At 38.2% G+C, this 20,098-nt stretch overlaps 1 protein-coding gene across 1 annotated transcript in view; it reads left to right on the forward strand.

The window, feature by feature from the left end:
• Positions 1-19,077, forward strand: part of LOC117414101 (ubiquitin-like modifier-activating enzyme 1) — a 71,496-nt gene extending 52,419 nt beyond the window's left edge. The window contains exons 23-25 of the mRNA XM_034906162.2: positions 10,288-10,389; positions 12,791-12,891; positions 17,991-19,077. Coding sequence (XP_034762053.2) covers positions 10,288-10,389; positions 12,791-12,891; positions 17,991-18,132 — 345 coding nt within the window. The 3' untranslated portion in view covers positions 18,133-19,077. The remainder of the gene's footprint in view (positions 1-10,287; positions 10,390-12,790; positions 12,892-17,990) is intronic.
• The last annotated feature ends 1,021 nt before the right edge of the window (positions 19,078-20,098 follow it).

The following is a 20,098-nucleotide window of genomic DNA, read 5'->3' on the forward strand; positions in this document are numbered from 1 at the left end:
GAGAGGGCAGCTTTAATACATTACAGGATACATGTCAGGGATTTCATTTGTATAACAAGTTAAAGTTATGTTTTTTTTTATTACACATCTAATATTATAACTTTTTATTTATATATATATGTGTGTTAAACTTTTAATAAAATAATCACCATCGCTAAACTGGTGTTCTAAACAGGAAAAGTGACTTTAGTTTACTTTAAAATGTTCCTAAAATCCTAAACGTCATTGTCTCATTGTTTTATGAGTGGTTAAGTCAAATATAGATATTTGTTTTAAATAAATAAATAACCTTAGTAAATACAGGTATTTGTTTAAATAAAGACGTTATGAAGCAATCCTGTGTTGTTTTTCAAAAAGGGAGATCTGATCAATATTCACATGAGTTTAAGCTCTGAACTTGAAAAACATGTTATGCTGGCTAACTGGTATTAAAAACGAATTTAATGTAACAGGCACATGCCTCTGAAATGTTATGAGGTGTTTGTTCCATGTAAAATATAGCTGTAGTTCAGTAGTGTACATACATTATTTTAAAACATTTTCCTACCTGTCATTAGAAGTGTCATTTTAAATCTTTCTCAATCATTCAGGAGTTGTGTGACTGGAAAGCGTAGGCATTAGCAAAAGTTATTTTCCATCCTGACACGTTTTTACACTTATAACTTTAAAGTCTGTTTCAAAGCTTTTTTTTCAAAATGGCCGCTCGAGAGCCCTGGGGTTTGAGAACTGGCCTCTAAATCACTGCAGGAAGAGCTCAAATAAATAAATAACATGACAGCAAGTGCTCTGGCGTTTCTGTTTCGTTATTGCTGTGTTACCTGTTTGACAATGTGGGCAGTAATCCTTACGCTATCAGTGCACTGGAGCAAAATAGTTTGGAAACAGACTTTAAGTTATAAGTGTAAAAGGTTGTCAGGATGTTAACAATGAAAAGAACAATTACAGGCCCATTATTTAAACAGTTGTAGCAACACATGGGGATGTGTAACGCTGTATTTATCGGAACTCACCACTTACTCTTTAATGGTCCAGCAAATAAAGCATAGTGCAGTTTGACATTGAGGAAAAGCTCGTCTTTAGTGTTGTACAACACCTTCAAAGGCTTTTGGAAGTGAAGACACATTAGTACAATGTACTGAAGCTAATAAAAAGTAGGAAATTTGTGCCATGCAGTTAGATTGCATGGAAAAAAGCACCATACGAGGACTGAAGTACAGTTCTACTATGTTAAACTGCAGATGCAAATAATTATCTTAAATGGTTGATAAAATGTGATTATAGCACAGCTTTTACAGTTGTTTGATTCAGGGTGGATTAAATTGGTATTCTTATGTTCTTATATAAAGAAACATTGGCATTCTGTTGAAAAAATATCAATAGAGCAGTTTCAATAGTTGACCACCAAGTGGTGCTATGTAAAAATCTAATCAGAATCAAAGGCAAATGATACTACCTGAGAGGCGAAGGGATTTTAGCTACAAATCACATCCCTTTAAATACTCTTGACTAAGAACATTCATAACCATGTCCTACTATATTAATTGTTTGAAACAGACCTTTATTGCCTGTGAGTGCTGCATTGTGCTTAATAGACATAACACAGGGAATTACAATCACAGGAGGGTGTCTAACAAGTCCATTGTTATCAGTGTTGTATCTTGGTAAACCATAGGCACTGAAGCATATGAATATTGAACTATTTTTTAAAAATGGAAAGCATTTGGGATAAAGCATCCAGCACAGTCTAACAGAACCCAATAAACAGGTAGAAACATTTTGTTAATTAACGTTGTGTTATACTGTAGGTCTATGAGAGCCAATCAATATATTGGACTTCCGGACCCAAACAACCTAAATAATTGAAATTACAGCAATTTCTCCTGATTTAGCAAGAGGTACATTTTAAGAACGAGAACCAAAAACTGGTCGACTGAGCTAAACTTTAATGTGAGTGTTTAACGTGTGCTTCCATTAGAGCTGGTGTTAACCACTTAGTCATGAATGCTTGATTACAGCTCGACAGGTTTGCTTAAAGTCAACACAATCCCAAAAACTGATATCAAGTGTGGTTCCGTTTCTTGCCATCTGCTGTTTTCATATTCTGTATACACCATGAGATATAGAAAGATAGATGGTGTAGCCACCCCCTGTACGTGTTTTACCATACCTGATTAATATAGCCGCTGTCCGGAGGAAGGTTCCATTATCAACATTAATAACAGCAGGGTTCAGCGTTTTCACGAGAGCTCACAAAATGTCTTGACGGGTGGCAACCTTACATTGCAAATTGGCCAATCTGCTTTATAAGCACTCTGGATATAGTTTTATAAGTAGCAATTGAAATTAAATCTCTGCTGTATTTACAATGTAACAATAACAATAAAACAGACAGGGGTTAGTCTGTGATTCACAGCTTTAAAATGTAATTGCAGACAGTTACACCAGAATGATTCATTGAGGCACATGAAAGAGCTTGAAGATCTGCTTTAACAAGATGAACTATTAACAATGAGAAGTAGGAAGGTGTGCTCACCGCCGCATACAGCAAAATGCAGAAAAGATCAAGCCCCCCCAGTTGACTACCTTTACACAGCTTGGATTATTCTGTTTGGAAAGAGTTAGTCATATACAAGTAGTTAGTGCTAAAAGCCAGGATTGTCATATACCACACTATTGTGGCATCCTGGTCAGTTCCTGTGCTGCTGCCTCACTGTTTAGAGCACGGGAGTGAATGCCTAAATGCACAGTCAAGGCCTGCTTGGAAAAACAAACTGCCCTGAAATGACCCGCTAACCAGAATTTTGTACAGCTGTATCTTGTGTTGAACTGGACTTGACCACAGTCATGCATGACTTATGGAAATATTACAATATTCATGGGATGACAAGGCAATTACAGCAGGCATCTGTTGTAGGGCTCTAATTCGGTATGGAGTCCTACTTACGTCAAGGCAGATTATCATGTTATCAGATCGATTGTGTGACTGCTGTACAACACAGCAAATTAGTCTGCTATTGTATTTATAGTATGTTGTGCATTTAGAATTTAGAAAAGAGGAAACTGTTTGTTCAGGTTTTTTTGTACTTGCGTACAGATACACAGAACACCCTGAAGAGGTTTAGGAACTTGGACATGTTGTTGACTTTCTATAAGGCAGCCTATTCTCTCCAATTACATATTGCAGGATTATAGGGGCATCACCAGGGCAAGGACAGGAGGTCAACAAATTCCTGTTTTTGCATTCATAAAGCATTCATTTAGTAAAGTAAGTTTACATATAAAAGTTGGATTTACATTATATTATTCTATTCTTCTTCGGTCCGCCAAAGGTGATGAATTCTATTGTGTGTTTAAATATTCAAGCAAAGACATGTGTTTTCAATGTCACATTCATAATGTTGGTCTCCATTTCAGTTGTTTGAATTTTTTTTTTTTTTTTTGGCGGAATGTAAGTATGTTAACTTGGGTTCAAAATAACAAGCATTTCATTTGACTGCATATGTACCTGTTCATGATGAGTCACTGTTAATTAAATTTATTAGATTTTAACATGAGCGTAGAGTCATAAACAGCTGTTAATGAATTCAATATGAACAGGGAATCACGTGTTTGTTCAAACATAATTACATTTAAATTACTGCCAAGCCTCTTTAGCATTACCGTTAAAGTTTGGTTTGCAGATAACTAAAAGAAAAGAAAAGAAGAAAACGTCATTAGTCTAAATGTCTTGCTTTAGTCCACTCCCCAGAGGCTTTATTTTTCTTGGCTTGGATACCGTCTCATTCCAACTAGGCAGGATCAGCAGGAATTGCGCACAAGTGTTAGTCAGCCCGCTCAACTGAAAGTGATGACTCAAGAGTTTAATGAGTTAATAAAGTTAAAAATAATGATCACCCTAATTTATACAAAGCAAATATCATCTTCAGTTAAGCATTGAACATGAAAGATACAGTTCAAAGAATGTGGGTGTGGTCACTTTATAATCAAGCAGGAACATTTTAAAAGAGCCTAAAGAGTAGCTTTACACTTAATTTTCGTAGTTTTGCTTGACACGTCACATCATCAACTGTTATGCAGTTAGTTGGCTGTAAAACATCTAAGATTTCTAAGGGTTTGAAAGAGACAGTGGGTGCACTACTAATCAGAGCATCTGTTATCCAGACTCCAAGTGAAAGTAAGGGATCGTTGTGTCACCTGTGTTTAAGAAAAGCCGAAAGTCCTAGAAAGCCCTTCCAATTTTTAAATGAAATCCAATTTGTGGCCCCATGGATATTGACAAGAGCAGCTATTTTCACAAGTCTTTACAGTGGACAGTCTCGTTATTGCCTATTGCATAAACAATGCGATAAGCCCTTGCTAATCTGTCTGTTGTGTGACACTGTTAGAGCAGCTCTGTGACATTAGTACATGCACAGTACAGATGATTTAATGCACATCAGCTGGGGAGACTGTAAAAAAAAAGAGGTGAACGAAGAAAACAGCTTTACAGCCACCTTAAGCCGATGTTTCAGCTTCAGCTGCTGAGTGCAAATGGGGCTTTTGAAAAATCTCCACAGGAGCTAATTGAAACTGGGAAAACAAACATATGAGACAAGGCTGGCTGGTGGTGTAGCTGCAATAAAATAAAATTAAAAAAAAGCAAAAGGTCCAGCCAAACATTAGAGGCTGAGACAATGAACAAATACGAACAAAGTTTTAATCTAGTTCAACTGTTGCTGTTTGTTAAAGAGAGAAAGAAAGAAGAAAGGGACCCCTGGGGAGTGCAAGTGGTACTGTCGCTTTAAAAAGAATAGAGGCCTTACATTTAAATAAATGCTTCATTTATTTCTCTGCCATCAGAACATCTCATTCTTTCCAGCTATTAAATGCTATAAAAATGCTTCCATTGTAGAAAGTTGGCTGGGGACCATTCAGTGACTGCTGGGGGATTGTTGTGTGAAATTGCCATTTTGTGGTATATAACAGGAAGGGGGCTTATCAGGACCAGAATTTATTCTGACCCTGCTTCCTGCTCTGGGAGAATGGTTCATTGTGTAAAAGGGCAAATCATAAGGGTTACAGTTTAAGGTTGACTCCTGACCACGATAACTGCTGAACATCTGTACATTGGGTCTTATCTCTGTTTTGGGGCTGTTTAGCATCATGAACCATTACAAAACGATCTTCAGTGGCACTACAATGACAATCAAATGATTAACTTCTCTACAAAGAGGAAGGTCAGCCCTTGGAAGAATGGTACTACTGTGGTTTCATTTCTGAATTAAATGTGTACTTTTGTGCAAATGGCCTTGCTTTTTAGACCTATCTAAAACACAATTTTGAAGTTAAAGAAAATTCAAATTGTGGTAATATAGTGAACAATATATGGTGTGCTTCAGTTGGTTTGGTAGGGGTGCTGGCTTGGTCTGGCTAACTGGTTGGTTTTTTTTATGTCTTGGCCATTCGTTTTAATATCCTTTTGAATACAGTTTAAATACAATTGCATTTACACTTCAACACCTTCAACTGTATCACAAGCAAAAAGTATGGGGTTTGCAGTTTGCAGATTCCACTGTACCTGAGTCTCCCTCTTTGTTAGGGTTTCTAAGTGTAATTATTCAAACAAAAACTGCCACCCTTCTTGTCTTCTTGTGGCTTTGAGGAAGGGAAATTGTTCCCGTTTTCTTTATTTTCCAGTGTCCGGCTGTGACGGTGTGTATTGAAAAGGGTGTGGTGGTCCTCAAGGAGGACCGTTCTCCTACTACACCCCCTCCCCCCCCCCTGCTGTGACAGACCCCCCTGTCTCCTCAGGAAGTCCCCCTGAGCATCTCAGATTAGTTGCACTCCTTCCTGCCTCTTTACTGCAAGCCCACGTTCTGCTGGTACTGGATATCCTGTGCAAGGAGGCTCTGTGTCTGCTCTCTGACCTCCCAGTAACTGAATCTGGATTCAGTGCATGGCTATTGCACCTCAAGTCAGATTCCATCTCTCTTACTGTACAACAGCCTTCCAAATCGCATTTGAATTACCAAAATAATACGTACGTTACAGAAACATTCATTAAAGCAGTAATATTAATTTAACAATCTTAATTTACTTTTTTTTTGTTCTTTTTTTGTGCATGCTGTGTCACACAGGGTCTACAGCTATGCTGCATATAAAGGGTGTTCCAGAAGTAACTTTACAAACCAGAGAAGTTTATAATAAACATAAAGTACTCGTCGTATTGCAGGTCTACTGAATGACACACTTATTTGCATACAGCTGTGGCTCATGGGTAATGACCACACAAGAAACAAATTGACAGTGGTATTGATCAACAGATAGACATTATATACATGTGGTTTAACATAGGGACTATTTATACAAGCCGATTCATTTGAGAAGTCATTATAGACAGGTGGACTTTTTCTACTATCTCAAGTTAAAACTCCCAGAGTTTGGCTGACAGACCTGTTGAGTGCCTGTGCATGTCATGTAAATTTACAGCACTAGATTTCTTCCTTTAGGGAGTCCTAAAACATCACAAGTTTGATATGTGACCAAACCTCGAAGCACTGATGATATGAAAGAACACATTGTAGCACTTGCTTTCTATGACCTCCAGCCAGAGCTCCCTTGTAAATGTTTACCATGGTCATTTTGCATGGTAATTTAGCAGATGTTCATGCTTTTCCCAGGTCTACACAAGGTATTTTATTAATACAATATAATGATATAATATATAATACACTTAATGTATAATGAAGCCTTTCACTGTATGAGCTTTAGATGGAGACATCCGTTGATACTTGTATCTACATAATTAAGTGTCTTTTGAAGTATGTCCTCCATTAGAAAAATAAGAAGTTACAGCAAATATTTAACCCTGTTCCATCTCATGGGTCTGATGGTGAAGACCCCAGCTGGATTATTGTGAGTTAAAGAACCACAGTATTCAGATCTGATACTGTTTAGATCATTAAACAGTCCCCCATCTTGTGTTATGTGTGCACATGTGTGAATGTATTCGCAATATGCCCCATGTGACAGATGAGTTATCTGTTTATTTCCATATCGTTGTCTTCAGAGTTTGTTTGGAAATTCTTTTCAGTATGTTTTTTTTGTTTGCTGCCTTAAATGGCCAAGGAAGAGCTGAGGCTCTAGGCTGAGCCCACCTAACAAGCTTTCCAAACCAGCTCTGGTATTTAAACAGCTCTGGTATTTAAATAAATTTGGATTTGGAGCACCGTTGAACTTGTGCCAAAGAATTCCAGAACACATGCAGAAGATCACAAGTTCTGTTCAGTCAAATCGCCTTGAGGAGGAGCGTAGAGCAACAACGTGCTTGACACATACTGCAGATTGAAGTCCCAAATTAAAAAGCTGTAAAAGTCAGAAGAAACACGTTTCATGTAACATGGAAGTCAGCGTTCAGCCAATGGCAGTGCTGCAGGGCTGGAGTCCTGGTTGAGTGGTTTGTGTTTTTACAGTTAGTAACAAGCTGGCACACAGCAAGCAGAGCAGACTGCTTGTGCTGTTCAGCTGGGAGGATAGCCAGGAAGACAACTAATGAGGCAGGAGCTGTTCACTGTGCTGTCATCCTATAGGAAAGTGCACTTTTTTACACTGCAGTATTAAGAACCTCTTTGTGGAGGTAAGAAATATATAATTTGCAAATACCACGTGTAACAAATCCACTAGAAATTGAGTGTTGCAGGGGGACAGGTTACTGGTTACACTTTCGAGCACCAGCTGAACTTAGAGATAAGATATATTTCTAAGAGCTCCATTGAGGCCAATCAGGTGCTTTAAACATTTAAAAAGCCACCAGTATATGATGACATATAAACAGGTTCTAAACATCAAGACAACTACATTGGGTAAGACAACTGTGATGTTTCATAACCAAATTCCTCTTTAAGTCACAACATAAAATGTAATTCACCCAGAAATGAAAGAAAATGCATTTTTATATTTGAAAAATATATATATATATATATATATATATATATATATATATATATATATATATATATATATGTATATATATATATATATATATATATATGTGTGTGTGTGTGTGAATTAAGTTCTGAATAACATAATACAAATGATCATTATCAGATAATATTTTTTAAATTCTGTATTTAAATCTTATTTTTGGGCTGATAAAAACATGACTTTGGGAATCAAGAAAAATTAATGTTTTGATGCAGTGTGTGGCTGCAGTAGATTACAAGAACGTGATTTAGATTACAAGAGTGTGCCTCTGTTGTGTATAGTTGGGATGCCTGTGGTGACCTTGTCTCAGTTCCAGCTGCATTGTGCTCACTCAGGCGTGGCTCGCAGGTCCAGGCAGGCCCTTCCTGACACAGAGAGAGGGGAGGGGGGCTGGAACAAAGTATTTCAGGACCTGCATCTCACACACAACATCCCAGTGTGGGGCACTGCACATTTAAAACATGCAACACACACAAATGTGGGAATGGGTGGAGAGTGGAGCCGGAAAACATTTCGAAAGTCTGCTTTACTGCTAAAACTAGTGGGTTTCCAATTACAGTCTGGGTCAGTGTTTGAACGAGGACCCAATATTCATTTTAAAACTGCTCTGCATTCCAGTGCACTCAAAAACTGCACTTTCAAACAGCACTCTGCTTATTCAATCTCTCACTCCCATTGTAGAACTAGTTGTAAACTGTAGTAACAACGTTTACAAAAGATTAGTAATATCTGAAAGACATTTCAACACAGCAAGACAGTAGCCTGTTACCCAACCATTTTCAGCTCTTGACTCTTAATCAATGGGTCTTATAAATGACTTTTTAATGACTTTTATCCAGTAACAATCATAGTGCCAGAAACCGCTTTTGATGAAAATACTGAGAATTTCTGTCAGTAAATTGTTGTTCATGCATAAGAAGAATGTATGACAAAAGAAGATTTTCAGGAATGTGTGTGAATTAAGGGATTTGTTTGAACCACTGCCGTTCAGAGTGGAAACAAGGTTGCGTGGGAACAAATCAACGCTGAGCTTCAAATTTGGGACACTCCTCACAGTTTGGGTGGTAGGGAAGGTCCAGCTTTGAGAGGGAAGGAGGTGTATAAATAATACAGGCATACACCCTTTTAAAATAAAAATAAACTTAGGAGGAAGTAGATGCAATGATAACTCATCAAAAGCATGTGAACAAAATAGTTATTCAGGTCTGTCATTATTACAAATTAAAACTGATTTTTAAATCAATAATAAGCGAAGTGTGAGAATATAATCAAATATTATTATTATTATTATTATTATTATTATTATTATTATTATTACATACATGTAAATAAACTCAAAATATTGTAGGATTAAATACAACAATTCCCTTGAGTTCATTGATGTGCAGTGCTTATATACAGACAGATGGCTTCAGCCCCCAGTGCTGGCAGTTACTTGTTTTTAACAAGCACTAATTTCATTCTATTTTTTTATTTTTTATGGTAGCTGGAAAACAGCCAACACTTAGACATAAAAAGGCAATAAAACTTAAAGCTCAAGAATATTAAAGCATATACAAACATGCTATCTACAGATCAAATATATTTGATCTCAGAATTGGCAGGGTTTAAATAAAATTAAAAATTAAAAAAAATAATAATAAAAAGTTCATATCCATCTGCAGCTGTTAACATGAATAAATCAGATGCTTGAAAGCACTTGAAAAAAACAGGGGGTTCCCCATCTGTAAAGATGTATAATCATCAGGTTCTGTCATAAAGGGGCATTGCTAACCAAAGAATTTTTAATAAAGTAGACCTGACATCAATGCTAATAGCCTGGCATGTTAGACAACCCCCTACACACACACACACACACACACACACACAAATTGCACATCAGCAGACAGCAGCTCTTCATTGAAAATAACACTCAATAAAAGAATGACATTACACTGAAGCATGCACTGAGAAGAGTAAATGGGCTAGTTGGCTAGGACTTGAGGGCACTCATGGTAGTTAAAGTTCAGTACAGAAGGTAGAATGCTCTTTTGTTACCTTTGAGAATTATAATGGCTATACTTCAACATGTGTCAGGCAGCATCAGGATATACAGGGTGTCCCAATTATTTTTAGAGGGTAGCGTTATGTGTGGAATGGTTTACCTGTCAGGGTAATTCAAGAAACAATTGTGATCTCTGTTTTAATGCAATACAAATATTTAAATGACACCTTTGCTGTGTATATACCTTGATCCAAGGATGAAGTTGGCTTAAACAAGCCTTGTCTGGCTAGAACAGTATCAAGCAGCAGTGTCAGATTCTTGGTTTTTTTCTCTCGCCCCAGGTCTCAGAGCTGGAATATACTCTTTGGCATCACTTCCCCATCCAGGGCTTCAAGCCTGATGGAGAGGAGATGACCGTGACTGACCTCCTGGACCACTTCAAGGTAACTCCACCACCTGACTTCTTGGTCAGCTTTCTCATGAGGAAAAATAATCTTTTATAATTTCAAACAGCTAAGCCACAGCCTCCTATTCCTCTTCATTGGTCACTAGGCCTTGCTGCATTAGAACTAACCACAACGCACAATGCTTTATCTATATGCTTCAATGTATAGCGCAGCACTAATATGCTTCCCCACAATCAGCCTTGAGGCATCTTTTCAGACCAATTTTTGCTGCAGTAGTTAGTAAACATGGCAAATAGTAATCTATGCAGAAACAGCAATAGAAAACCATAGAGAAAACAGATAATAGATTATTCACTCCTTCAACACAGTTTAGTGTAACAAAAATACCTTCACTCAACGCCTAAGCCCAGTTAAATGGTCCCGGTCCTGGGTATGCCCCTATATCATTTTTTTAAAAACTTTATTTCATACAAAAAACTGAGACAGTTAAATTAGTGTAGTCTTTTTAATCTGTTCTATTTACTGGAACGAAACTCAGAGGGCTGCTGATGAGTATTTAATTCAATGAAACTGCATGTCACAATGTGTGAAGAGACAAGTTTGCTGAAGGGCTGAGATGTGGTTACGTGTAGTCACTATACCTGCTCGGAGATTAGAGGTGAGGCGCAGCGCGTCCGTACAAGTTCAGTATTGCTCTATTCATCTGCTTTCAATTCGAGTGAAGAGAGGCAGAGGCTTTCTACCTGTGCCAGTTCTTTTATCTGCAATTAACACCAGATCCTCTTTAATCATGCCTGTCTCTGATGCTGTTCTTTTCTGTGTATCACAAAAAATAGTTTAAAAGAACCCCCTTTGATTAAAATAATCTTTCTTGCTAATACTTTACATATGCTTTAGTAATAAGTTCATATGTTCAGTTGACCCTATCTTGAAAGGTATAAGTGAGCTATGAAGGTGGTTCATTCCAAATTACCTTAAGGTAAAGCTGTGGTTTATTACAATGTTCAGCAATACATAAAATATGGTTCCTTGGTGAATGTTTATTAAATGCTTTGGGTGTTCTTGCTTTGGTGGGAAATTGGAACTATACATTGTTGACCTACCAGTCTGTTTACATTACGTAACGTAGTTTTAACTGCAGACACACAAGCTTCCTTCCTGCTTGAAGCTCACTGACAACTGTCACTCTGTGAAACTGCCACCCCTGCTTTTGGGGTATGAATGTAGAAGTATGTTCTTTATTTATTTATTTATTTATTTACTGTTTTCAGGTTAAATTTTGAATTAAAAAAAAAAGTTGTTTAATTGTACTTTCATTCCGCACTTTCACACGGGGCAGGGGGAAATCGGTTAAAATTGAGTCCTTATCTTAATCGTAACAAATGCCAGAAGCTTTGCTTAAGAAAGTATCCTTACTTTATTGTAGTTACACAACCTTAATTAAAGAATCAATCAATTACTTTAATGACTGCTTTTGTTTTACACCATTTTCAGATGAAATCAGGTTTAACACCATTTTTTTCACAACCCCTTGATATTTGTAAGATCTGTTTTAAACTATTTAAAATTATGTATTAAAAGACCTAAAATAAATCTCTTAGATACTTCCTGAATTGGAACCTTTATTGACTGCGTTACTTCTTTCTGAAAAATTACACTAGAAGCAATGTTAAGTAGAGAATCTGTCCCCCCCAAACCCCCCCCCCCCTCCCCAGGAATACTCCAGGAATTCAGTTTCGTTTGGGAGGTAAAGGGCAGGGCACCATTATATAATAGAGATGTTTATATATATACTGAATGAACTTGTGAGCTTTTTTCTGAACCTTAAGAAATTTGATTCAGGCAGCTTGAAGGTTGAAAGAGATAACAAAAGCTTAAAAGACAGGCCTGCCATTGACAGTCTCTATAGGCTCCTAGAATGCATTTATCAGATTGCGTGTTTTACGGAAGGATTTGGGACAAATCTCTGCACATGCCTGGGCATCGCGGCTGCCAGCATTTCTGTAATTTGACCCACTTTACCTTTACACACCAGGAGCAGTCTAAGTGTCGCTCCTGAAAACTGTCCCAGGTATAAGACGACCATCCACTGCACCATCACTGGGAACACTGGGCCTGTGAGATTGTTTGTTTTCACGAGTGCAGTTCGCTTCTTAACAAGTTTTAGACCTAATAACTTCATGTGATCTAGCTGCTACCACATTATATGACCTACAGGTAACAGAATGCAGTCATTTATCTATTGCAATGTATTTTAAATATTTGCACATCTTAAATAAATGTAACAAAACAGGTAAATAATTGTTGAAATATGCCCCTTTTTATCTGTGTTGCAATGGCAATGGTTGCATTTTGTAGATCGTGCACCTCCACATGAACAAGAATAACAAAAAAGTCAGACTCCTTTTGTCTGTTTCTCTCTCTGTTTCTCTCCCAGATCACACACAGCCTGGGGATAATCCAACTGTTTTATGGAGAGTCGTGGCTGTACAACTCCAGTGCACCTGAGGAGAAACGCACTAAGAGGCTGAAACAAAGGTACTCAACAGTCCATTGGCACCCTACAAGCACTGGCTAAATCTTGATATACATCTTGTTCTCTCAGTAAGCCCTAATTCTAGATGATTGTAACAGGTAACCATGTATGAAAGCCTTCCTCTGCTGTATGATTGTTACAAGCTTGGGTGTGTCTAAACCTGGAATTGTTCAATCTGCTAAGCAATGGAAATCCTATTTCCAACCAACATACCTTCCACTCTGCAGCCCAGCACTCACTGAACTATTCAATACCACCAGAGCACATTTATCACAGTCACACTGCAGCCTAGCTTTCACAAACCTGAGTCTATAACCTCATTTACACAATCGTGGAAGACAAACACGAAGAATCTCTGGGTGACACATTATACCCTCATTTGTGTCATCCTTAATTATCCTTTAAATCACCCTGTGAAAACTATCAATTACTATCTTACTTCAGTTAACGAGCTGTTTGTTTATTCGGGGGGTCCCAGAGGGTCTCGTTCAGCAACTCTGAACAAAGAAGGTCTTCTCGGCCTGACCGCTCGCTCCCCTCTCTCTCCACAAAAACACCCATCATTCTGAAGAGACGATTGACTCCCAAAACCTGGCTGTAAATCTCATGTTGAATTTCCTGAACTTGTGTTTGTGTCAACATTGACATTTGAAGTTGCTGTATAATGGGTGTCCGTTTACTGCATTCTTCCACAGTTCAGCCTTCTGTGCACTCTACTCGAAAACAGACTTTTTTTTCAACGTCCTGGCTTGTTTACATTCTCCAAAGGTGGCTTTAGTTGCAGGTTCGTATCTTTCATATCTGGTGGCCTTGGAGAAAAAAGAAGCAGTGTAGTGCTTTTTGTTATTATTGTTGAATTATGACCTCATACTAGATAATTGGTGACTTTACAGCCTTACAAATTAAAGGAAAATAAGTTTATAAATGAGAACCATTACCTCAGATAAAACATTTAAAATGAGTTTTGGGTGGGGGATGGGAACCGCCCCCATTCACAACCATTTAGATATGCTGTAGCAGTAATGCAACATAATGATGTGTTTAGCTCTCCTTTTTTTGTGGGTTACATTTTTCTTTGGTTTTAAACTTTGAAATCTAAAACTGACGCAAGCCACAGCACAACTCAGAGTGCACTTGTGAGTTGTAAATAGAAATAGAATGATACAAACAGTCTTGCACAGCCATATTCCAACAAAAACAAATAGTATGAATATTTAATCTATGCAGATTGTTTACCACTGTACCTGATTCGTTTTTAAATAACATATGGCCCTATTGTGAACTGAGCGCAAAGTTTGTGAAAGGAACACTAGCAAGAAACCACTCAGCTGGTCCTTCCTGACAGTTATAGCTGGGGCGGTGTAGTTTATTTACTCACATACTTTAGACAAAGCACTGAGTAAGAACTGGTGACACACTGTTTCGTAATATTATGGACTAATGAATGTTTTTGTCGACTAACCTAACAAGTCTTTGCACTGGATCTTTACTTCCCACATTAGTCATGTCTTTTGGGGAGTAAAATGGGTTTTACTGCACAGTTTATTCGGCTGAACTGCAGTACATTTGAGCCATTTGACCTTTCCATGACGCCATTTTGTTATCAAACTTCTCCGTGGCATTTTAATAAGTTAGGAAAGTTGTTACAGTCATTATGATCATTTCATTTGAGACAGTTGATGTATTGATGACATGATGGTGGCAGGTTAAAATAATACAAGATGGGGGTTGGGACAAACCATTTATACACTGCAGTTTTGCAGAACTACCGTACACTTTTAAATGATAAGACACTGCCAAAATTAAAATGCAAACCAATACCACAATTAAACAGTGAGCAGAGTCTGCAGTGTTCATAAACCTGGTCAGAACTCCTTAGTAAGGTATTTCAACTGAGAGGCTGTATTGAGACGTATACAACACAACATTTAAAACACCTGCCCATAATACTGTAAACATGGTTCAGTTGTTCTAGCTGTGGGTCCTCGAATGGCTCTCCTTGTAAAAGCATGGCCGTGTGGTGTGTAGAGTGAGTCATACAGTCAGGCAAGCACAGGTTTAAGTCCTGGCTATGCGTCACATTGGCTCTGACACTCACACAGGTTAGGAAGGCAAAACCGGCAGGGACTGTTTCTCCTCATCATGCTACAGTGGACCCTACTGGCCAGGCTCCTGGTGAGCTCAGGCAGACTCCTGCAGGGCTGGCCTTTGTCCTCCAGAGGCCGGTAGCTCGCTGACATCTGCCCTCGAGTTCCTGGGTGTAAAAGAGAAAATTGGCTTGGTCGTGGGATCGGAGGACGCCCACTGAACCTTCAGTTCTCCTGAGGTGTGTGGATATGAATTGCTAGTGGGGGAACATGATTGGACATTCTAAATTGGTGAGAAGATCGGGGATAAAATAATCTGGTGTATACATTTCTAAATAATTCAGCAAATTATTTATAGATTCACAGATAGATTCACTTTGGAAACACTGGTAATTTGTCCTTTGTCAAATCTGCTGCCGTATGACTAACATGCAACAGGGAAGAGCACCTTCTCTGTATTCCAGAACAAAATGTCAGTGATTCCATGTGCATGAGAAAAAATATGAGAAGACTGCAGGGTTTGAACCAAGATAGGGAAATGTGTCCATTTACAAAGAAATGAGAAAAGAGTATACAATATTTATTTATGAAAAGATTTATACCCACAAAGTCTTGTTGCTAGCTAGACCTTCACAGCAGCTGAGTTTAGGTCACAGAATACAGAGTCAGTGTCGGGTTATAAAAACAATTAATATAATATAATGTAATATATAGTCTTATAATAGCTGGCTTGGGGTGAATTTCAAGACAGTGATATAAATATGGGGTTTCGGATGAAGTGCCACGTGAGATAACTCACGAAAGCGCAACTTAGCAATAATAAAGTCATCCAAACAACAAGATTGGATTACAGCCATGCAAGCTAGCTCCCATGCTTGTGATACACTGGTTTAAAATGTTTTATTATCAGAAAGTCCTTTAAAGGCCATTTAGTTTCTTTCCCCAATCGATGTGCAGTTGATGTTTTTTCTAGTACTATTCCTATCATCTCTTACCAGGTCAGTGCAGGTTCAGTTTTGAATTTTTGCCAATGAATGACGGAAACCTCAGGATAAATACTAAAGTGGCCGCTCCATGTAATATTAATACGACAGAACTTCCTGGTTTCTTTTGGTGTGACTCTTACACACCACTCCTAACTTCTGCACCCTCTCTTGAAGAAAGTAGCAATCTTTTCCTGATTCAGGTACCCAGTGGTAAGCTTGTAACTTTGAGCTGGGACACCATACATAAAAATACTGCCCTTTGGACAGATGACCATTGGCATATACAGGCACAAGTCCCCTGTATAGAACGTTGCTGTATCGAGCAGAAGTTACAGTTCCTTCACAGACCTTGGGTTGTGACTGTCCACCACCCATGCAGCGCAAAGATGGAAGGAGAATCAGGGCATCATAACACTGCCTGACCAGGCCAATCACAGACATGAACCCCATGCGTGGGCTATCTTCGACCGATCCCTGTGAAAGAATCCCAGTAAACCCACCTCCCAGGACTCCCAAATACAGATTCTGTGCTAGGAATGGGCTGCAGTCCTGATCTCGTGTCAGCGCATTGCTGCCTTGCATAAGGCAAAGGGCTACACCACAAAGTGTTAACCCCACTCATATTTTGCCGGTGCTAGAATAGACAGGTGTTCTTTCAAACTTGGTTGTCTATTTACTTATGTCAAGTCTCTGTATATTTCCATTCTTTACTTACTCTTGTTTGCGTGAAGCTTTGGCGCTTATGGATTTGTACGGTCTGTTGATGTGGTATGCGTCTGGCTCTGAGAAGAGACCCTCACCTTTCACTGATTGACAGACTGAGAGAAAAAAAGGCATCAGCCTCCACTGCTATCGATCACCCACCTTCGACAGGCATCATCTCTGTGCTGTACTTGCAATGTGTACAGAGCATTAGACAGAGGGGTCCTTTACTTATGATGAAGTGAGCAGGGAGGAGTTGGAGTGCGTGAGGTAGGGAGGCAGTATTGTTGGATAAACATCCTGGACCTCCCCTCCCCCCCCATTTCCCCTCCTGTTTTTTTCTCCCTCTTCCACCAAACAACACGTTTCTTCTGGGTTTTAAATAAACACAGGGACCCCACTACAACCAACTGACAGGGAACAAAGGCTTAAGATCATTTTGAAAAATGCGTTTTTAACAGCAACATTCTGAACAGTCAATACATTACAGTGCCTTTGACACACATTTTTCTATTTTTTTTGTATTATTATTTCAACATAAGTCCTGGTGCAAAAATATGAAAACCGACAGATAACTAGGCCCAAAAACTTTGAGACACCCCTGTTTGTGATTTAGTTACCAAAAATGCAGTTGTTTTTCTCAGTATTTTTTTATTATTATTTTTATTGCACTTATCAGGATATCCAATTAAAAAAGAATACCTCTTTGTTCTGCATGAGTTTCATTACATTCATTATTTATGTATTTCTTATAAAACACCAAGATCAAGTTGAGTTTTGGCAACTTGTTTCCAGAAGTGTCCAGACTGTATATATATTTCCAGTCCACTTGGGAGTCGTAACTATACAAGAGTCCTTACCTTATACCTCCCTGGGTTTCTGAAAGGAACGTAATCCAGTTTGACCCCTCATGAAGTTCCACTCCTACATTCTGGCACCCCTTTGACATGGTGCCAGGGAACCTAAACCACACACAGAATGGTAATTGTTTGGCCAAAATATTTCACTTGGGTGTTATCAATGAAGAGATGGCCGTGGTTTTTGGAAGGGAGCTAGAAAAAGGCAGTTGTACTGGTAGCTAAAGATTATGGAGACGAAGTGTGGAATGTTTGCTACATACAATACATACTCGGGGTTTATTTGAACACCCTCTCCCTCTCCATGCTAGATGGTAGACCTTGCAAAAAATGCTGTTCTGAAACACTGACTTTGACATTCGAAAGTACTGGTATCTACACTTTAAAGTCCTCATGCTATATATTAAGAGATGCAATACTGTTGAAGTTTGGTCCAGTCTAATAGATCTGTCTGTCTGTCTGTCTACAGGGTGTCTGAAGCCGTTCAAGAGGTCACTAATATGGAGATCCCCAGTCACGTGCGAGTGCTGGAACTGACACCAGTCTTCGCAGAAGAGAATGACAGTGAGGAAAACCTACCAGTCCCGTTTATCCAATATAACCTCCAGTGATAACCTCTTGGATACAGCAAGAAAAACATTAGGAATAACACATTAGAAACTAAAATACTGTCCACATGTAGCAGGACAGGGAGGGCCTGCAATATAAAAATGTTTTGTTTTATGGCAGGGACAGAGTTAAAGTCTCCCTGCCAAGGTAATTGCTTTTGTTTAATTTAATTATTTTATTGTTTTGTTTAATTATCACCTGCACCTGGCAATTATTGAAAATTAGAGCCAGGTGCAGGATATAACAGGGAAGCAGTCAGTCTGCTCTAGGCTGCTGCTGTTGAGTGAAGAGCCCGACGGAAAGTCGTAAAGGTCTAAAGGGGCATGAACCCAGCTTGGTCATTATATATATATATATATATATATATATATATATAATTTGTCATAGTCAAATTGTCCTTATTACTGATAATAAAAATAAACTTTCAGGAATTATTGTAAGGGCCCTCGGTTCATAGAACACGTTTTTATACATGTATCTCAAAGCAGAATACATGATAATAATAATAAAAAAAATACTTAGCATTTAAAAAATAAAATAAAAAAGTTGAATATCATGTTAAAAAAATGAATAAATAAATAAACCTGAAAAGTTTATATGGTTTCTATAGTACTTTATAATGTTCCCTAGAGTGTTTTGAAAAAAGGATAGCAATTCCAAGATGCTACTGTATTTTGCAATTTCTAGGTGATGCAAAACTTTTGACCATAGCTGTAGTTTAAAAAAAATGTATATCTCAAACAATGAATTGGCTGTGTCACATTTCTAATTCCTGACTCTTATTAATCATGTTTCACTGTGTACGGCTTGCACTGCTGCTGTAACATGCCTGCTGCTACTTGCAGGCTGCCTCGGTAAACGAGATGTCTGTATCACAGGGGATCAACAAGTTTACAATGTTTTAATGCGTAATAAACACTGAACTATACACACCAAGTAAAGACCAATGGGTGATATTTACTTATTACAAGTTACACAAGTAGTCTTTGCCACACACAAAAAAAGCTTTGGCTCTGGACTCTAATAGTAACCTGCATACAGCAAACATATAGTGTGAAAGCTTTTCCTAGCAAGTAGGATTTACTGTACATTGAGTGACATTGTGTGGTGCAGCATGCCATAAACTTTCTTCACAATAAATAAAAAGTAAATCAATGTCCTGGCCACGTAGGGAAACTTACTCTTTAGCTGCAGTGCTATTGTCATGGTGCTTTTGTTTGTAGCACAGGGTATTAGATAACTGTTATTTTGCGTAGCAGTAGGGTGTAGTGTTAAGAGTGCCTGATGATTTATTGTCTCACTGTTGAGCTTTAAAGTTCAAAGGCAGTTTTAGGTATCCTCTGTTTTTTGGCCAGCAATTATCAAGTAAAGCCTACTCACTCTCAAAGGAAATCCTTAATCACAATCTGTTCAGGCAGCTTGGAAAGCTATGATAAGATAGAGTAAGGCCGGGCCCGGTTGTTGTGTTCATAATTTGCTGTGTTCATAATTTGCTGTAAGTCGGATACACATACACATTTTTTTTTTCACAAACAAAAAAGTTAACATGTAAGTAGATTACTGAATAATTGGACACCCTACACAAATCCAGATGGGAATGCGTGTCCCTACACCTTAAACTGCCCTGAGGGTATGGAGATGAACTGGACTGCCAGCAAGATATGCTAAATAATGCAAGAGTAAAAACATTTTTTAATATAAGATTGAAAAGGATTAGTGGACACTGCAACTTTCAGAAACAAAGTTACAGATGTTTTGCTGTGTGAATATTTCTCCTGTGACAATACTGGTACATCAAAACAACCGTCACTACTGGCACTGAAATAAAACAAATTCTGTGTGAGATGTGAGACTGTGTTTGCTGTAAACAAATCCAGATGTGTCACTGCAGCAGTCTTTTCTTCCTTCATGCTTGTGTGGATATATTTTTGAAACAGATAAAATGGGGTTTTGAAAAATAGAAAAAAA

The sequence above is a fragment of the Acipenser ruthenus genome, chromosome 25 (assembly GCF_902713425.1).
Source record: "Acipenser ruthenus chromosome 25, fAciRut3.2 maternal haplotype, whole genome shotgun sequence".
In the NCBI taxonomy this organism is placed as follows: domain Eukaryota; kingdom Metazoa; phylum Chordata; class Actinopteri; order Acipenseriformes; family Acipenseridae; genus Acipenser; species Acipenser ruthenus.